This window comes from Coregonus lavaretus, assembly GCF_964263955.1.
Source record: "Coregonus lavaretus genome assembly, chromosome: 38".
Lineage (NCBI taxonomy): Eukaryota > Metazoa > Chordata > Actinopteri > Salmoniformes > Salmonidae > Coregonus > Coregonus lavaretus.
The window spans coordinates 15,496,540-15,509,665 of NC_140025.1; the positions used below are offsets into that span (position 1 = coordinate 15,496,540).

The 13,126-nt window shown below is 42.5% G+C and overlaps 1 protein-coding gene across 1 annotated transcript in view; it reads right to left on the reverse strand.

The window, feature by feature from the left end:
• The window catches only part of LOC311112548 (ATP-binding cassette sub-family B member 6-like), a 43,178-nt gene that overhangs the window by 13,755 nt on the left and 16,297 nt on the right, over window positions 1-13,126 (reverse strand). Inside the window, exons 7-10 of the mRNA XM_084155684.1 lie at window positions 10,122-10,243; window positions 9,768-9,877; window positions 9,418-9,483; window positions 6,015-6,140 (exon numbers count right to left, since the gene is read on the reverse strand). Coding sequence (XP_084011810.1) covers window positions 6,015-6,140; window positions 9,418-9,483; window positions 9,768-9,877; window positions 10,122-10,243 — 424 coding nt within the window. The remainder of the gene's footprint in view (window positions 1-6,014; window positions 6,141-9,417; window positions 9,484-9,767; window positions 9,878-10,121; window positions 10,244-13,126) is intronic.

Genomic DNA, 13,126 nt, shown 5'->3' on the forward strand with positions numbered 1-13,126 from the left:
CTGCGGTCCGACTCATCCCAATTGGAAGATTGTGGAGGCCAAGTCATCTGATGCAGCACTCCATCACTCTCCTTCTTGGTAAAATAGCCCTTACACAGCCTGGAGGTGTGTTGGGTCATTGTCCTGTTGAAAAACAAATGATAGTCCCACTAAGCCCAAACCAGATGGGATGGCATATCGCTGCAGAATGCTGTGGTAGCCATGCTGGTTAAGTGTGCCTTGAATTCTAAATAAATCACAGACAGTGTCACCAGCAAAGCACCCCCACACCATAACACCTCCTCCTCCATGCTTTACGGTGGGAACTATACATGCAGAGATAATCCGTTCACCCACACCACGTCTCACAAAGACACGGCGGTTGGAACCAAAAATCTCTAATTTGGACTACAGACCAAAGGACACATTTCCACCGGTCTAATGTCCATTGCTCGTGTTTCTTGGCCCAAGCAGGTCTCTTCTTCTTATTGGTGTCCTTTAGTAGTGGTTTCTTTGCAGCAATTCGACCATGAAGGCCTGATTCACACAGTCCCCTCTGAAAAGTTGTTGAGATGTGTCTGTGACTTGAACTCTGTGAAGCATTTATTTGGGCTGCAATTTCTGAGGCTGGTAACTCTAATGAACTTATCCTCTGCAGCAGAGGTAACTCTGGGTCTTCCATTCCTGTGGTGGTCATCATGAGAGCCAGTTTCATCATAGCGCTTGATGATTTTTGCGACTGCACTTGAAGAAACTTTCAAAGTTCTTGAAATTTTCCGTATTGACTGACCTTCATGTCTTAAAGTAATGATGGACTGTCGTTTCTCTTTGCTTATTTGAGCTGTTCTTGCCATAATATGGACCTGGTCTTTTACCAAATAGGACTATCTTCTGTATACCCCCCTACCTTGTCACAACACAACTGATTGGCTCAAACGCATTAAGAAGGAAAGAAATTCCACAAATTAACTTTTAAGATGGCACACCTGTTAATTGAAATGCATTCCAGGTGACTACCTCATGAAGCTGGTTGAGAGAATGCTAAGAGTGTGCAAAGCTGTCATCAAGGCAAAGGGTGGCTATTTGAAGAATCGCAAAGGGTGGCTATTTGAAGAATCTCAAATATAAAATATATTTTGATTTGTTTAACACTTTTTTGGTTACTACATGATTCCATATGTGTTATTTAATAGTTTTGATGTCTTCACTATTATTCTACAATGTAAAAAATAGTACAAATAAAGAAAAACCCTTGAATAAGTAGGTGTGTCCAAACATTTGACTGGTAACGTATATTAACACATCATACACCACATGTATTACTGAGAAAAACATGTAATACCACAACACTTTGTCAAAGGGATGTTTTTTAGCAAATGTTCAAACATGCATGAAAACATACATATTGTAGCAAGGCTGCATGGACTTATAGTGATGCAATGTCTATTTTGGTATTTTTTGTATTTTATTAGGATCCCCATTAGCTGTTGCAAAAGCAGCAGCTACTCTTCCTGGGGTCCACACAAAACATGAAACATGATATAATACAGAACATTAATAGACAAGTACAGCTCAAGGACAGAACTACATAAAACATTTTTAAAGGCACACGTAGCCTACATATCAATACATACACACAAACTATCTAGGTCAAATAGGAGAGAGGCGTTGTGCCATGAGGTGTTGCTTTATCTGTTTTTTTAAACCAGGTTTGCTGTTTATTTGAGCAATATGAGATGGAACGGAGTTCCATGCAATAATGGCTCTATATAATACTGTACGCTGTCTTGAATTTGTTCTGGATTTGGGGACTGTGAAAAGACCCCTGGTGGCATGTCTGGTGGGGTAAGTGTGTGTGTCAGAGCTGTGTGTAAGTTGACTATGCAAACAATTTGGGATTTTCAACACATTAATGTTTCTTATAAAAAGAAGAAGTGATGCAGTCAGTCTCTCCTCAACTCTTAGCCAAGAGAGACTGGCATGCATAGTATTTATATCAGCCCTCTGATTACAATGAAGAGCAAGATGTACCGCTCTGTTTTGGGCCAGCTCCAGCTTAACTAGGTCTTTCCTTGCAGCTCTGGACCACATGACTGGACAATAATTAAGATTAGACAAAACTAGAGCCTGCAGAACTTGCTTTTTGGAGTGTGGTGCCAAAAAACAGAGCATCTCTTTATTACGGACAGACCTCTCCCCATCTTTACAACCTTTGAATCTACAGTGGGGAGAACAAGTATTTGATACACTGCCGATTTTGCAGGTTTTCCTACTTACAAAGCATGTAGAGGTCTGTATCACATTGTATGATTTTTAAGTAATTAATTTGCATTCTATTGCATGACATAAGTATTTGATACATCAGAAAAGCAGAACTTAATATTTGGTACAGAAACCTTTGTTCGCAATTACAGAGATCATACGTTTCCTGTAGGTCTTGACCAGGTTTGCACACACTGCAGCAGAGATTTTGGCCCACTTCTCCATACAGACCTTCTCCAGATCCTTCAGGTTTCGGGGCTGTCGCTGGGCAATACGGACTTTCAGCTCCCTCCAAAGATTTTCTATTGGGTTCAGGTCTGGAGACTGGCTAGGCCACTCCAGGACCTTGAGATGCTTCTTACGGAGCCACTCCTTAGTTGCCCTGGCTGTGTGTTTCGGGTCGTTGTCATGCTGGAAGACCCAGCCACGACCCATCTTCAATGCACTTACTGAGGGAAGGAGGTTGTTGGCCAAGATCTCGCGATACATGGCCCCATCCATCCTCCCCTCAATACGGTGCAGTCGTCCTGTCCCCTTTACAGAAAAGCATCCCCAAATAATGATGTTTCCACCTCCATGCTTCACTGTTGGGATGGTGTTCTTGGGGTTGTACTCATCCTTCTTCTTCCTCCAAACACAGCGAGTGGAGTTTAGACCAAAACGCTATATTTTTGTCTCATCAGACCACATGACTTTCTCCCATTCCTCCTCTGGATCATCCAGATGGTCATTGGCAAACTTCAGACGGGCCTGGACATGCGCTGGCTTGAGCAGGGGGACCTTGCGTGCGCTGCAGGATTTTAATCCATGATGGCGTAGTGTGTTACTAATGGTTTTCTTTGAGACTGTGGTCCCAGCTCTCTTCAGGTCATTGACCAGGTCCTGCCGTGTAGTTCTGGGCTGATCCCTCACCTTCCTCATGATCATTGATGCCCTACGAGGTGAGATCTTGCATGGAGCCCCAGACCGAGGGTGATTGACCGTCATCTTGAACTTCTTCCATTTTCTAATAATTGCGCCAACAGTTGTTGCCTTCTCACCAAGCTGCTTGCCTATTGTCCTGTAGCCCATCCCAGCCTTGTGCAGGTCTACAATTGTATCCCTGATGTCCTTACACAGCTCTCTGGTCTTGGCTATTGTGGAGAGGTTGGAGTCTGTTTGATTGAGTGTGTGGACAGGTGTCTTTTATACAGGTAACAAGTTCAAACAGGTGCAGTTAATACAGGTAATGAGTGGAGAACAGGAGGGCTTCTTAAAGAAAAACTAAACAGGTCTGTGAGAGCCGGAATTCTTACTGGTTGGTAGGTGATCAAATACTTATGTCATGCAATAAAATGCAAATGAATTACTTAAAAATCATACAATGTGATTTTCTGGATTTTTGTTTTAGATTCCGTCTCTCACAGTTGAAGTGTACCTATGATAAAAATTACAGACCTCTACATGCTTTGTAAGTAGGAAAACCTGCAAAATCGACAGTGTATCAAATACTTGTTCTCCCCACTGTATATGTTTTGACCATGATAGATTGTAAACTAAGGTAACGCCAAGTAATTTAGTATCCTCAATTTGTTCAACAGCCACACCATTCATTACCAGATTCAGCTGAGGTCTAGAACATAGGGAATGATTTGTACCAAATACAATGCTCTTAGTTTTAGAGACCAGGACCAGTCAGGGACAAAGTTGTGGAGAAGTACAGATCAGGGTTGGGTTATAAAAAAATATCCGAAACTTTGAACATCCCACGGAGCATGCATGGTCAAGTTCTGTTTTTTTGTCTTATTTGTTGTGTTTCACAAAAAAAAAGTATTTTGCATCTGAATATATACAGCAGCACCTCCCCCATAAGCATTTCTGTCTCTTCTATAGATGTACTATTATTGTATTGCTACTGCTGTATCATCAAATGAATTATCTAAGTGAGTCTCAGAAATGGCTAATATATTAATGTTATCTGATGTTAGTAAGTTACTGATTTCATGAACCTTATTTCTAAGGCTACATATATTAATATGGGCTATTTTCAGCCCTTTCCTGTGTAGCTTATCAGAGATAAACATAATACTGAAAAGAGCAAACAAAGCAAGAGAAAAAAAAATACATTCAGCAGTCCATTAATCAATTGGTGTGTGTTTGTGTGTGTGTTCTGCGGGGTTGAAGCTATGAACCCATAGGCTTGGCTCTCTCATCCCTTCCAGGCTTCTGGGAGGGAGGGTGGACAATGAGCCTGCATTAGCGGATGTAAGCAATGCCCCTTGCACTCTGGCAGCTTTCATGGCTGGGCAAAGTTATTTCCTCTTCTGGCGCACAGCTTCAGGATAGTCCTCGTTGAGAAAGATATACATTCCTCTCACGTTCTTGGCTCTTTCCAGAACAGCTACCTTGTCGTTGAACCTCAGGAACTTGACCACTATCGGCCTGGGCCTGTCACCTGGGCCGGTGGTGGGTTTTCCAGTCCTGTGGGCGCGCTCCACCTCAATCTTCCTGTTGTCCATCTTCAATTTCTCAGAGATCATTTCCCTCACTTTGTCCTCAGACTCCGTCCAGGTCTCGTGTGGAGATTCTGCAATTCCATCTACAACCATGTTGTTACACTTTGATTGTCCCTCGAAATTGTTATCATGGATTCACACACAGAACTGATGTCCTCTCTTAATGACTTACAGATTGCTGTAATCTTGCCGTTCTCCTGTTTCAACTCATCGAGCTGACCATGAGAGAACTGCAAACTGTTCTTTAGGTCCTGGACCACTCTGGTCAGGTCGTCCATTATTTTATTAGTTGAATCCACCATTATTTGGACAAAGCACTTGAAGCTATTTTCTTGTTGTTGTAACAACTGCTTGTAGAACTCTTTTTGTTTGTTTAAAAGATCCTTCACGTGTGATAGAGAGACACCACTGTCCTCGACAACGGTACTCCCGCCGGTTTTAGTATTTTGTCATGGTAGCTAGCAACGTAGGTTACGCTGTTACTCCTTGCAGTTCCAGACAGGGCAGGTCACGGGGATGATTGAAAACAACAAACAGCAGGGATCTAGACAGCCACAAACCCGGAACAATCCGCAGTCCCAGCCACAATGGCTAACCGTGTCGCGGGCTGCGTTCAAGCCCTCAAGAAAACCCAGCTAGCTTGATATGCTGCTAGCGAGCAGCTAGGCTAGCTGCAACGCCAAATAGTGCCTCAGACCCGTCCTTGGTCGGCAGGATCACTGGACAGAGACTAGCAATAACAGCAACTGATGCCAACTGTGTCGCGGGATCCAAACTAAAAAGTTAGCTAGCTACTATGAACTTTGTATTTGTATTGACTGCTTTTGTCTGCAAGGCAAGCTGCAAAGAATTTACTTATTAGAGTACAATAAAGTTTTCTAATCTAATGTAGGACAAAACAACGTAGCCCTAGCATAGAAGATAGAAAAGTGGATGAGCGGAGAGAGTTTGAGGTGGGCCAATAGGGCTTTTTACACTACTGAGCCAAACTAAGCTGCACTGGTCAGGTTAGGCATCCAGACATTCACCATAAGGACAATAGTCGGCTCAATAGTGTGAAAAGGGTAGTAGAATGAGTATCTAGGCCTTTAACAGGGAACTTTTACAACTTCATGTTAAATGGTTTCTCACCCTGAAAGTGGCTCTTTAACAAAATCCAAACATGGATTATAGTTTGTCCTGGCTTATAGACTATTGTCAGGGTGAGGAACCATCTAACATTAATTTGTAAAATACTAAACTTCCCCTTTAAGCTAGTAAGGGCTCCGAGCTCAGTACCTTAAACTTGCCGTCCTGGACAAAGTAGGCACAGAGCAGTGACCCGGCCAGTAGGCCTGAGCCGATGATCAGGTTCTGGGTCTGGTTCAGGAAGGCTAGAGAGGCTTGTGTCTTCCATTCTGAGATCTAGGACGGGAGAGGACAGACAGACAAACAGGCAGCAAACGTAACATTACAATCAATAGAGTTATAGCCTGGTCCAAGATCTGTTTGTGCTGTCTGTTTGCACTGCTGAACAGACCTAGAACCAGGCTAATAGAGATGAAAAAGTTAAAGCAGTTTCTGCTGGTTGCAGTTCTAAAATCCTAGAACATCATCAAAGATGGCAAGCTCTATTTAACTATGCATCTCAGATGGTCAAACACATTTAGTATATATCTATTAATCCTGCTACTGGTCACTATTACTCCTGTTTACATGTATATATTATCATTAGTATATTACCATATTTCTGCTACAATCACTTTTCAGCCCTGTTTACATGTACTTCAGAAAGTATTCACACACCTTGACTTTTTCCACATTTTGTTGTGTTACAGCCTGAATTTAAAATGGATAAAATTGTGATTTTTGTCGCTGGCCTACACACAATACCCCATAATGTCAAAGTGGAATAATAATTTTTGAAATGTTTACAAATTAATAAAAAATGAAAAGCTGAAATGTCTTGCGTCAATAAGTATTTAACCCCTTTGTTAAGTCTAAATAAGTTCAGGAGTAAAAATGGGCTTAAAAAGTCACACAAGTTGCATGGACTCACTCTGTGTGCAATAAGTGTTTAACATGATTTTTGAATGACAACCTCATCGCTGTACTCCACACATACAATTATCTGTAAGGTCCCTCAGTCAAGCAGTGAATTTCAAACACAAATTAAAACGCAAAGACCAAGGAGATTTTCCAATGTCTCGCAAAGAAGGGCACCTATTTGTAGATGGGTAAAAATAAAAAAAGCTATTAACTACACTTTGGATGGTGTATCAATACACCAAGTCACTACAAAAATACAGGCATCCTTCCTAACTCAGTTGCCGGAGGAAGGAAACCGCTCAGGGATTTCACCATGGGGCCAATGGTGACTTTAAAACAGTTACAGAGTTTAATGGCTGTGATAGGAGAAAACTGAGGATGGATCGACAACATTCTAGTTACTCCACAATACTAATCTAATTGACAAAGTGAAATGAAGGAAGCCTGTACAGAATAAAAATATTCCAAAACATGCATCCTGTTTCCAACAAGGCACTAAAGTAATACTGCAAAACATCTGGCAAAGCAATTAACTGAGCACCGCATCTCTCCATATTTTCAAGCATAGTGGTGGCTGAATCATGTTATGGGTATGCTTGTAATCGTTAAGGACTGGGGTGTTTTTCAGGATCAAAAAAATCAATGGAATGGAACAGTCTGCTTTCCACCAGACACTGGGAGATAGATTTACATTTTACATTTGAGTCATTTAGCAGATGCTCTTCTCCAGAGCGACTTACAGGAGCAATTAGGGTTAAGTGCCTTGCTTAAGGGCACTTCGACAGATTTTTCACCTAGTCGGCTCGGGGATTAGAACCAGCGACCTTTCGGTTACTGGCACAACGCTCTTACCCACTAAGCTACCTGCCGCCCTGATGAATTCACTTTTCAGCAGGACAATAACCTAAAACACAAAGCCAAATCTACACTGGAGTTACTTACCAAGAAGACAGTGAATGTTCCTGAGTAGCTGAGATACAGTTTTGACTATGGTTCCAGTTAAATCTATGGCAAGACCTGAAAATAGTTGTCTAGCAATGATCAACAACCAATTTGACAGAGCTTGAAGAATAATACTTATTTAAAGAATAAATGGGCAAATGTTGCACAATCCAGGTGTGGAAGGTTCTTAGAGACTTAACCAAAAAGACTCACAGCTGTAATCACTGCCAAAAGTGCTCCTACAAAGAATTGACTGGGTGTGAATACTTAATGTAAATTAGATATTTCTGTATTTCATTTTCAATACATTTGTAAAAATGTCTAAAAACATGGTTTTCATTTTGTCATTATGGGGTATTGTGTGTAGATGGGTGAGATGTAAATTCGATTTCTGTATTTAATTTTCTATAAATTCGCAAATATTTAAAAACATGTTTTTTTTTACTTTGTCATTATGGGGTATTATGTGTGTTGATGGTTGAGAAAAAAAATCGATTTAATCAATTTTTAATTCAGGCTGTACAAACAAAATGTGGAATAAGTCAAGGGGTATGAATACTTTCTGAAGGCACTGTGTATCCATCCACCTGTGACGCCTACTGACCTCTTGCACACACATACTAACACTAATACCCACACACTTACATACACTCACCACCACGCACACACCCACATGCTGCTGGCATCCTGTTTACTATTACATTATTATTCATCATGCTACCAGTCACTTTCTCCTAATCCCTGCCTACATGTACATATATATACCTCAAATACTCCAGTATCCCTGCACATTGTACATTTACCCTGTATATAGCTTCCTCTCTTATTTGTCATGTTATTATATGTATTTTTCTTATTAGTTGCACTTTTTTGATAGGGCTTGCAAGTTAACTAAATGAGCCCCACAGTAATGCCTGCGTGATTTAGGACTTCTAACTCATTTTATAGATTGTTTGTTTGAGCTACAGACTTCTGGGTTGTAACATTGGATTTGTCTATTTCTTCTGCATCCATTAGCCTGTATGACGAACAGGGATTGAGCTAGAGCGGTTTTTGTGAGACAAGGGTGGATCTTGAAGGGGACCAGGGCAGGGTTTTTAAACAAATACATCTGTAGAGTCCGAATGGTTTGAGCTACAAACTATTAAAAGCTATATATGAAAAGCCGAGACTCCCACAAACACTCACAAGATACACAAGAGTCATTAGAAGGTAAGGGGTTCTTCTACATAGAAGATCATAGGAAATCCCAGGACATAATATGGTAATAAGCTCACATAGTTGCTGTCACAAACTCCACACAGTTGTCACTGACTAGTTGGATATTCATTTCCCAAAGAACAAAACACTTCTGTACTTCTGTAAATTCATTTTTTAATCAGGTTTTTGCTTTGGCTGGACTTTTGTCAATAAAACTCATGAATGCAACTGTTTATGTTAAATTGTTTTGTATTCTACTTGTAGCCTTGGTTGTCCTGAAAAGAAAACAGTAAAACACTTCCTTGTGAGGCTAAATATAAAAGGCTGGACAGATAAATGAAAGTCAGATAAATGAAAAGCCGATTTTTGCTGGGGTCTCGGGACTGTGCATGTGACAAATAAAACGTGAAACTTGAATTTACCTGAATAACCAAAGCAAGCACTCTGGTGTAACTTTAAACAGATCTACATTCTCAACTTTTCAGCGTTTGGCATCTATGGTCTAGATTACCTGATACTTCAGGATGGCGTCCTCAAAACGGTTCACCTCGTAATTCTCTGCGTTGTAGTACTTCACCTGTTGGAAAAACATTACAATCGCAGCCATGAAGCAACTTTGAAGCTGCAGAAATGCAATATGTTTGTGGGCAGCTTCATGTGCCACCATGGCAAGTGGGGATTCTGGGTCGTGTTCATTAGGCATCAAACAGACAAACTGGGAGGGACTGCCTGGACTTGTCCAATAAGAAACACAAATTTTTAGTTTCTCGTTGAATAATGTTTTTAAACATTTTCTGTTGCGTGCCCTAATGAAGACAATCCAAGTATTGAGGTTAAAGGTCAATGGGACCGTCTCGGTACCGTCTCAAAGTTGAGCAGGGAGTCCACCGCCTTGGACTTGGTGTTGTTGTCCTGGGTGTTCATGTCTCGCCTGTACTTGGTCCTCCATTCCGTGATGATGATGGTAAGGGCTGAAGAGATATATTGATAGACCATTATGAAATACATTGGTGTTACCAGAACTCAGTCGAATGCATATGTAAAATGCTTTCAAGTAGGTGTGCTTGAATTAGCTTGTAGTTGTTTTAATTTACACTTTTGGGACTATTCTATTGGTGCAGCTCAAGTCATTTGAAAGTATTTCACACATATCGGATTATTGTTACTTTATAAAAATAACTAAATTAGCTCTCGAAAAGGAGGCCTTGTACTCACTGAGATAGAGGAACATGCAGACGAATACGATGAGTCCGAACCAGGCGTTGAAGTAGGTGATGAAGTAGATGATGGAGATAATGATATCTGCGATGGTGGGGAAGATGCTGAATACGATGTAGCTGTGGAGAGAAATAGAGGGGTTTACCTCTGAATTCACACACAGAAACTCTACTGACTGTCTAGAGGTTAGGATGACACTAAGAAACTAAGACATACTACAGGGGGATCGCAGTTGGGTCACATTACACTGGTTGGTAGTGATGGAAGAAATGGAATGTAGACTAAATTTTCGACAATTGAGTAAACCCCTGAGGGAGCAGTCTATCTAAGCTTTGAGAATAAGATAATCAGACCTAGATCAAACATGTATTTTCAGTGTTTCCCCTATATTCATTTAGCACACAGCTGTACATTTTGATGAAACATGGTAAAGCCCCAAAATTGCCTACCCTGGAAGCCTGTGTTTCAGACATAAGGAAGTGGATGGCGGCAAATCTTTTACTTTTAAACTCGGACAAAACAGAGATGCTAGTTCTAGGTCCCAAGAAACAAAGAGATATGCTGTTGGATCTGACAATTAATCTTGATGGCTGTACAGTCGTCTCAAATAAAACTGTGAAGGACCTCAGCGTTACTCTGGACCCTGTTCTCTCTTTTGACGAACATATCAAGAATATTTCAAGGACAGCTTTTTTCAATCTTCGTAACATTGCAAAAATCAGACACTTTTTGTCCAAAAATGATGCAGAAAAGCTAATCCATGCTTTTGTCACTTCTAGATTAGACTACTGCAATGCTCTACTCTCCGGCTACCCGGATAAAGCACTAAATAAACTTCAGTTAGTGCTAAACACAGCTGCTAGAATCCTGACTAGAACCTACAAATTTGATCATATTTCTTCAGTGCTAGCCTCTCTACATTAGCTTCCTGTTAAGGCTAGGGCTGATTTCAAGGTTGTACTGCTAACCTACAAAGCATTACATGGCGTTGCTCCTACTTATCTCTCCGATTTGGTCCTGCCGTACATACCTACACATACGCTACGGTCACAAGACGCAGGCCTCCTTATTGTCCCTAGAATTTCTAAGCAAACAGCTGGAGGCAGGGCTTTCTCCTATAGATCTAAATTTTTATGGAATGGTCTGCCTATCCATGTGAGAGACGCAGACTCGGTCTCGACCTTTAAGTCTTTACTGAAGAGTCATCTCTTCAGTAGGTCCTATGATTGAGTGTAGTCTGGCCCAGGGGTGCAAAGGTGAACGGCAAGGCACTGGAGTGACGAACCGCCCTTGCTGTCTCTGCCTGGCCGGCTCCCCTATCTCCACTGGGATTCTCTGCCTCTGACCCTATTACGGGGGCTGAGTCACTGGCTTACTAGTGCTCTTCCATGCCGTCTCTAGGAGGGGTGCTTCACTTGAGTGGGTTGAGTCACAGATGTGATCTTCCTATCCGGTTTTGCGCCCCCTCGGGCTCGTGCGGTGGAGGAGATCTTCGTGGGCTATACTCAGCTTTGTCTCAGGGTAGTAAGTTGGTGGTCTGTTGATATCCCTCTAATGGTGTGGGGTCTGTGCTTTGGCAAAGTGGGTGGGGTTATATCCTGCCTGGTTGGCCCTGTCCGGGGGTATCGTCGGACGGGGCCACAGTGTCCCCTGACGCACCCGTCTCAGTCTCCAGTATCTATGCTGCAATAGTCTATGTGCCGGGGGGCTAGGGTCAGTCTGTTATATCTGGTGTAATTCTCCTGTCTTATCTGGTGTCCTGTGTGAATTTAAGTATGCTCCCTCTAATTCTCTCGCTCTCCCTCCCGGAGGACCTGAGCCCTAGGATCAGGACTACCTGGCCTGATGTCTCCTGGATGTCCCCAGTCCACCTAATCGTGCTGCTGCTCCAGTTTCAACTGTTCTGCCTGCGGCTAGGGAACCCTGATTTAATCACCGGACGTGCTACCTTGTCCCGGACCTGCTGTTTTCGACTCTCTCTACCACACCTGCTGTCTCGACCTCTGAATGCTCGGCTATGAAAAGCCAACTGACATTTACTCCTGAGGTACTGACCTGTTGCACCCACTACAACCACTGTGATTATTATTTGACCCTGCTGGTCATCTATGAACGTTTGATCATCTTGAAGAACAATCTGGCCTTAAATGGCCATGTACTCTTATAATCTCCACCCGGCACAGCCAGAAGAGGACTGGCCACCCCTCAGAGCCTGGTTCCTCTCTAGGTTTCTTCTTAGGTTTTCGTACGTATTTCCCTATCACACTTTTCATCCTTCTACTAAATATACCTTCCTGCAACCCGCCTCACTCAATGTGGAACGGATTCTATTATTGACTTAACTTTTATCTAGAATCTCCAGTTGAAACTAGCTAGCCAGCTAACTAGCTACTTGCTATTAGCCACCGTTAGCGGTATTCACCCAGAACGGAATAACTGAATCACTGGACATTAACACCGGATCGCAACTAGCTAGCCGCAACCGAATGGATGTTGCTGTTGGCTAATCACCACTGACCCCGAAGCAAGCACCAGTTAGCCTCGAGCCAGGCTCATATCCCGGCTATCTACCGCTCTGTCTACCGGACGGGAGTAGCCAGCTAACTAGCTACTTGCTATTAGCCACCGTTAGCGGTTTTTCATCATTGTCCGTGGCCTGCACTACCTACCAGCCAGCTCTAGCCTGGACTATTATCGGCCAGTCTGCACTGTCTGCACAGTGCGTTATCGACCCAGAACATATAGGTTTTTCTGTCGGAATCACTGGACCTTTAACACCGGATCATCGCAACTAGCTAGCTGCAACCAAATGGATGTTGTTGTTGGCTAATCAGACTTGAGCTAGCCTTGAGTCAGGCCCATCTCCCGGCTATCTACCTCTCTGTCAACCGGACGGGACCTCCTAGAGTCGACACGGAGCCCCGCCGATCCATCACGACTGGTCTGCCGACGTAATCGTCTGTGGTTTCAACAGGCTTCCCGTTGCGACGACCACGAAGATC